Source organism: Asparagus officinalis, chromosome 7, assembly GCF_001876935.1.
Source record: "Asparagus officinalis chromosome 7, Aspof.V1, whole genome shotgun sequence".
NCBI classification, from domain to species: Eukaryota; Viridiplantae; Streptophyta; class Magnoliopsida; order Asparagales; family Asparagaceae; genus Asparagus; species Asparagus officinalis.
Window position 1 is genome coordinate 39,686,983 of NC_033800.1, and position 7,773 is coordinate 39,694,755.

General features: G+C 34.8%; 1 protein-coding gene across 1 annotated transcript in view; it reads left to right on the forward strand.

Annotated features, from left to right (window-relative positions):
- Positions 1 to 5,078, forward strand: part of LOC109848175 (ATP-citrate synthase beta chain protein 1) — a 14,154-nt gene extending 9,076 nt beyond the window's left edge. The window contains exons 9-17 of the mRNA XM_020417549.1: positions 278 to 433; positions 534 to 662; positions 780 to 912; positions 1,013 to 1,140; positions 1,354 to 1,459; positions 1,580 to 1,656; positions 1,774 to 1,844; positions 3,536 to 3,820; positions 4,812 to 5,078. Coding sequence (XP_020273138.1) covers positions 278 to 433; positions 534 to 662; positions 780 to 912; positions 1,013 to 1,140; positions 1,354 to 1,459; positions 1,580 to 1,656; positions 1,774 to 1,844; positions 3,536 to 3,820; positions 4,812 to 4,887 — 1,161 coding nt within the window. The 3' untranslated portion in view covers positions 4,888 to 5,078. The remainder of the gene's footprint in view (positions 1 to 277; positions 434 to 533; positions 663 to 779; positions 913 to 1,012; positions 1,141 to 1,353; positions 1,460 to 1,579; positions 1,657 to 1,773; positions 1,845 to 3,535; positions 3,821 to 4,811) is intronic.

The window sequence follows — 7,773 nt, forward strand, 5'->3', positions numbered from 1 at the left end:
AAGGATTCTTGACCTCCAGGTTTATTTGGAACAAAAGTTATGTCCTATCATCTGAGAAACATACATCTATATTCATCAACTAGGTCACACGCAACTCATTAAATTTTTTATATTTCCCCCTCTTGAAGGATTCTTGACCTCCAGGTTTATTTGGAACAAAAGTTATGTCCTATCATCTGAGAAACATACATCTATATTCATCAACTAGGTCACACGCAACTCATTAAATTTTTTATATTTCCCCCTCTTGACAACTTCTCTTTAATCTGAGTCTTAGATCAAAATGATGGTTGTGCTTGGGGAACTTGGTGGACGTGATGAGTACTCTCTCGTAGAGGCCCTGAAAGAAGGAAAGGTTCAGAAGCCAGTTGTTGCTTGGGTTAGTGGAACCTGTGCTCGCCTCTTCAAGTCAGAAGTGCAATTTGGTCATGCTGTGAGTTAATAAACACCCTGTTGCTTTACCTCCTTCACTAGTAAGAATCTCAAATAATCATCATGACAATTGTGATCATGTTCTATTTTATTTAAACCAGGGTGCTAAAAGTGGTGGCGAATTGGAATCTGCACAAGCAAAAAATGAGGCTCTACGTCAAGCAGGAGCAGTTGTTCCAACTTCATATGAAGCACTAGAAAGTGCAATAAAAGAAACATTCGAGAAACTTGTAAGTTCAAATTTGACTAATGTGTTTAATCTGTTTATAAATGCTACAGAAGTTGTGTAGGAAAATCTGAAGTGTTAAAACTTTCTGTAATTGATATCCTCTGTTTTTATATTTTAGGTTGAAGAAGGGAAGATAACCCCTGTATCAGAAGTTACACCTCCTCAAATCCCCGAGGACCTGAGCACGGCAATCAAAAGTGGAAAAGTCCGTGCCCCGACACATATCATCTCCACGATCTCTGATGACAGAGGTTTAATTACTGATTATCTCGAACTTCTCTAGGTTTCAGGTTCCTAATCCTGTAGTCACTTCTTTTTAGGTTTCCCTCCTATTATTGTTTTTGCTTTCAGGTGACGAACCATGTTATGCTGGTGTGCCAATGTCAACCATTATTGAACGAGGTTATGGTGTTGGTGATGTGATATCTCTTTTATGGTTCAAACGTAGTCTTCCCCGTTATTGTACACAATTCATTGAGGTGGGTAAATTCAGTTTGGTGGAAATATGTTGATTTCTGAATTCCTTAAGCCATTTGGATATACATAGCCTCATGTTCCATTTGATATCACATAGTTTTCTTTCTCTTAGGTGTGATATGTTTGACTGATTTTATCTTGAGATATTGTTTAAATTATGCTAATTTTAGGAAAAATAGTTTGCCTTTAGCTCACTATCAGTTCGTTGTTGTCAGATCTGTGTCATGTTGTGTGCTGACCATGGGCCTTGCGTTTCGGGTGCTCATAACACTATTGTGACAGCAAGGGCTGGAAAAGATCTAGTTTCCAGCCTTGTCTCAGGTAATACTTCCAGCCTAAATGCTACAAATGATCAGGTTTTTTTTTTCGCTCCATAAAAACACCCACGAACAAAGCAAATAGCAACAAGAAAGCATAAAAGTGAATGAATCTTCAAAACAGGACTGCTTACAATTGGTCCTCGATTTGGTGGTGCAATTGATGATGCCGCTCGATACTTTAAGGATGCTCATGACAGGGTGAGTTGGCTTTCTATCAGATGACTTAATAAAATTGATCGTTTACTTGCTACATGCTGCAAACTCTTTGTACTATAATTACCAGGTCGTTTGACAAAGCTATGCATTTCTTCACAGGGTCTCACGCCTTATGAGTTTGTTGAAAGTATGAAAAAGAAAGGCATTCGTGTACCAGGGATTGGTCATAGGTATATATATCCTGCGATTTTAAAAATGACATGAAAGTTGAAATGCAATGTTACTTATGTCATCTATCTTTTATTTTCATATTTATATTCCTCCCCTGTTAGTAGCACACTAGCACAAGCCCATGCTTGTTATAGATGTCGTTTTCTGTTGGCTAGTAAATTTGAGCCTGTTTATATTTTCTGTTGGCTAGTAAATTTGAGCCTGTTTATAATCATTCTTGAAGCTAATTCTTGATTGGAAGGAATCTACATATTTTATTAGCTTTTGTTGATATTTCATTTATTGAAAACCAACTGAGAACTTAGAGAATATTAGAAAAATGTTTCTTCTGAATGTGCAATCTTTTCACGTCAAACCTCTGCAATCAAGTAACTTTGGTCAATATTTCACAAAGAGTATTTATGAACCTCTTCTGCAAAGATCTGTAGCCAATCCCCACAGTTATTATGCACAACGTGTCAAGCCAATTAAGTTAGTCAATCCCCATAATTAAACATAAAAGGAACTACGTCCAAAGTGATGGTTTTGTTGATTATCTGTTCTTCAAAATGCAAAAGATTCCTGGTCATCCATTTAGGCAAATATTGGAAGGAAGAAACTGGAAGGTCTTACTCTGATGACATATATTACTTTATGATTAGTTTTGCTAATCATCACATGTAGTTATGTGAATAAGATGCTGATTATCAAATTAAAATAAAAGCTAAGTCAATAAACAAACAAATATTGTATCACGGTGTAATGTATACTTTGTGTAAGACCCAGTATGTTCTTGCCCACATCCAAGCATTTAACCAACAATCCTACATGCAGGTGAATCATTTACAGAAGTTGAAGCAATTTTCTAAAATAAATTTTGCATAAGAATGAATTTTGTCACCATCCAAAGCTGCTAATAATAAATTAATTATGCATTGGTTTTCGAAATACGATATCGTATAATTTGTTTGCAAATCTATTTTCTGATATTCGAATTCGGGGCACAATAAGTGTGAAACTGGTTGTGAATTTGTATTGCTTTCAGTTTTGCCTGCATTTATGGGCATCACCACACTGCTTGCTAAGATTACTAAATCCAATGACGTGAGCTGTCTATATGACTGGATGTGGATGGTCATCAAACAGACTGCTCTTTGGTCAAAACTGGCAACCTAGTTGCACATCTGTGTTGAGTTTAAAATGGAAGTTTAGAACTTTAAATAGTAGTTTGAGATCCACCTATCTATTGCAATAAGTTACCAACTTAAGGTACCCTTGTTCACCTCAATGAACATGAATCCAGAGTCAAAGGTGCAGAGGTTGTGTAAGAGATGTTTACAACCAGGGATTTGGGTACTTGGGAAGAGTCAAGTATCTATTGAACTTATCTTTTTTCAAGCTTAAGCTGGCTTGAGTTGCAGTCCTTGGTATAAATCAGAATGCTCACGTTCAGACAGTTAATATTATACTTAGACAAGTCAGTGGAAGGTTGCCATTTCAACAATACTGTAGGGTTCTCCCTGCAGTTATCATTATAGCCCTATTTTTGCCTTTGTAATATTTGGTTACACTGCCTGGTGTATTATAAACATAGATTTCAACAGGGCGTTCAATGGAAGTTGTCAATTTTTACTGGCATCCTTATGTCCTTTCAAGCGTTTTCCTCCAAATAAGATGATACTGAATAATTTAAATTGCGTAATGCTGACAGGATCAAGAGTAGAGACAACAGAGACAAGAGAGTGCAGCTTCTGCAAAAATATGCGCACACCCATTTCCCTAACGTGAAGTACATGGAATATGCTGTTCAAGTTGAGACCTACACGCTGTCAAAAGCCAACAACTTGGTTCTGAATGTTGATGGAGCAATTGGATCTCTTTTCCTTGATCTTCTTTCAGGCAGTGGAATGTTCACCAAGCAAGAGATTGATGAAATAGTTGATATCGGATATCTAAATGGGCTCTTTGTGCTAGCACGTTCAATTGGTCTTATTGGGTAAGTTTGGATTCTTAAGCATATTATTTATTTATTTCATTGTTGCATGAGCTTTAGTTGGTTAAATAGCAATATATGTTTTCTGTCACTCAACTGGTCTTCATCCCAATGGCAAACACTGAACATGTGTAGTTATCTTCCAGAATTATCAAATGTTTGATTCAACAATTAAAAGAAAATCAACACATACTGTGTATTTATAAGCTCACAAGACTAAAACCGAAATAAAAATGATCCCCAATTGCAACTGAACTATAATTCCAGATGAACTAAACTTTTTCAAATAAATTCAATTCCATCTAAAGCTGGGATTCAGCTTTACAATTTCCAACTAAAGTTGGATTTCTAAAGCTATTTAGCTACGAAGGAATTCTAAAAAATTGTTAATAGCACTAGCACATTGCTTCGAAACGAATTCTAGTGCCCCATTGTTTCCAAATAAATTCAATCCCGAATTGGGGCTCGTTTTTCTGCAAATTCGAAGACATCCAAATTTCCACCATGTTTTTTTTTTCCTTACACAGTTCTTCTTTCACAAAATCTATTCACTTGTATATATGGTTCTACATCACATACCTGGTTAATGATCCTTGAAACTTTCCAACTTGGTGTATCACAATTTGTTCAATAGCACTAGAAAATTTGTATTGTGCTCATAATAGTAGAGCTAATATTCTTGATCTGTAAAAGATTATGGCTGTATTTGGTAAAACAATAACCTATCAAAAGTCTGCCATCTTCATTTCCTCTATCATCTCTTTCAGTATCTAAACACAGGTGAAACACAAAAATGTTGAAGAAAGAATGGCCAAAAGTGGGGGACTTTGCCATGCACTCAGCATCTATTTGCTTAATAACTCTTCAAATTTAACATCATCCACTGTAACCATTGTATTGGATCCTAGAATTCAGACAAAGAAAAAGACACGAACAGAAAGAGGGGGAAAAAAAAGAACATCCTAATTTGGTTTCATTTTTTCTGAAATTTCAGGCACACTTTTGATCAGAAGAGGTTGAAACAGCCACTCTACCGCCACCCTTGGGAGGACGTCCTGTATACGAAGTGATCATTCTTTTTGATTCCTTGTGCAACAGCAGTAGTGTTCCAAATTCCCCCCTACGTTTTCATTGTTATTGTCGTAGGGACTCAGGGAAGTTGTATGTCAATTGCGGCACTGCAGATAATATTTGACTATTTTTTCTGTAAGCCTATTTGATCAATTTAGTTATTATGTATCTCATGTCATAGCTCTCTGCCTATTCTTCTCATTTTTTTTTAAATTTTTTAAATTTATTTTTATTTTATCACTTCAGCTTATTTTGATGATCTCTCTCTCCACCTAGTTATTTAAGAAGCAAAAGTTTTCCCGTTCTATTAGTCTTTTTATCTGATTTATTTTGTCCGTGGCCTCATTTCCATGAAGTGAGTTTGTTCTTAATTATTCAGTGCATGTTTTAATCTATTTTTAGCACCGATCTAGAACTGCGTTTTAATGTTAACCAATTTGCACCTGTTTCAGATTTTGGGAAAGCTTAGTAAATCTTGAACCGGATTGTCTTCTCCTAGTTTTAAATCCTGATTTTGAATGAACGCTTAGAATAGGATCACACGGTGATGTTACCTTTATTTCCCCTTCTTTCTTCCTCCTCTCCCTCACATATTAGTCATACAGGTGAAGAACTGCCTTTCAATAGTATACGCAACTTTTTCGTTAAAAAAAAAAATTAAGATTTGGAAAGTATGGCCCAGTTTGGCATTGCTTTTTTGATGGTGTTTCTGTTTAATTTTTTTTAAAGAAGCGGTTAATAATGGTTTTTGTTGAAATTTTTTTTGACATATTTTATGAAAATACTTCTATTTTTAATGAAGTGTTTTTAGAAGCAATCTGAGGATGTTTTTAAAAGTATTTTCTTTTTTTTTTAGTTTATATACCATATATACATTTTATTTTTTTAACAATAATTATTAAGCACGATTCTACCAAACATTTTAACTGGTTTTTTAAACAGTTTTTGATATTTGATTACCAAACAGCTGTTTTCAACAGTTTATATAAACTGCTTCTATAAGCTCCTACATTACCAAATTGACTCTAAGTATGCAAATAGAATAAATTTGAGAGATATACAAGCAACAAAGCCCAAATTTCTTTTACCATTTTCAGGATTTACCATTTTATTCCAAGTGGGAAATTTGTCCTACAAACAATCCAATAAACCAATAGCACCAAAAGGTAATGTCCCAATTCTATTACCCCATCAATTATATCATATCATACTTTCTTTAAAAGTGTGAATTTTGATAAGTCTTTCCATATTTAATATTACTCCTGATTCTTTTGGATATTACATTATTATTCTATCTTAATTAAATCCTAAAAAAAACTAATATCTTCATTTAGGAGTGGGATATGATATTTAACACTTTCCTTTTGTTATAATATAAATTAGAGATTCTCTCAGTTCAAGCTATCCTAATTAGAGTAATATTATATTTAAAGTTTCATCTATCTTAAAAGTTTCATCGACCAAATAATATCAAGTGATGCTTGAGGGCCGCCCAGATACGTTTCATCTATGCTAAAATTATTATTATTATAATTATTATTAGGAAAAATTGCTTCAAGGCCCTAAATCCCAACTTTGGATGTGCCCCAGCCCCCCTAACTTTCAAACATGTGCTGCAGACATCCTTTTTTGAAAAAATTATTAAAAGCCCCTCTTCCCAAGTTCTCATGCAAACTTCATACACAATCCCCATTTTACCCTCCCCTACACCCCCCTCCTCCTCCTCCGACCCGCTCCGTCGCCGGCATCGTCCCGAGGAACTTCGTGTGGGCACATTAATGTTAACTCTTTTCTGTAACATGTTAACTTTTTTTCTGTAAAATGTTAACTCTTTTCTGTTAACTCTTACAGCTAACATGTTAGCTGTAAGAGTTAACATGTTAGCTGTAAGATATTCAATAAGATATTCTAATCTGATCTAATCTGATCTGATTAGAATAGGGTATTTGAATAAGATTATATGCAAGAATATGTATAATTAAACAATGAGGGTATTTGCTAATCTAATCTGATTTAATAATGCCAATTTAAAACTTATTAACTAATTATCCTAGAAAGTATGATATTCAATAAGATTATATGCAAGAATATGTATAATTAAACAATGAGCGATATAAACATGAGACAATGGCGATAAAAATATGATAGACAAGGAGCACAGGAATAATATGCCAATGGAATCACAAACAAACAATATGATCATGGAGTTTGGTCACCCTCGACCTACGGCTCCGCTCCTCACCCTCAAGGAGGATCTCCGCTATCTCAATCGGTTTTCAACGTTCATCGAAAACGTTTAAAACTCTCACAATTACAATCACACAACATACCTTCTAAGTGTTGGCCTAGCTCGTGTCGCCTTCCTCAAGTGCTTGGATTTACAACCTCTCTCTAGCTTTTACAACCGACATCACTCCTCTTGGAATCGACCCCGTCTCTCACCACACATTCCTCTCAGTGTGTCCTTGTGTATTACAATGTGATCTCTCAACAATTAAGCACAATTAAAAGGGTTTGTTCTCTAACAAGAATGAGAACGAAATTTAGCTCACACTCAATGAATCACTCATTAAAACCCAAATTATACTTAATGTGAAATACTAAAAGCTCAATAGGTTGTGTGTGCAATCAATGAGTAAAATGATAACTAAACTTGAATCAATCTAGCACAAATATATATGAATCAAAATATGAATAAGCTAGAAGATAAGTTCAGAAAAACTTCTCTATAAACAAAGAGGATTCAAGATTTGAAGATGAATGACCAAGACCGAAATTGATCTCCTTCTCTTTGTGAAAACTTCTTCACATAAGCAAACCAAACTTTTGATCTTTTAAACTTGGAAATAAACTGCCCAAAACACTTGTAAAAACCCTTCAAAAAC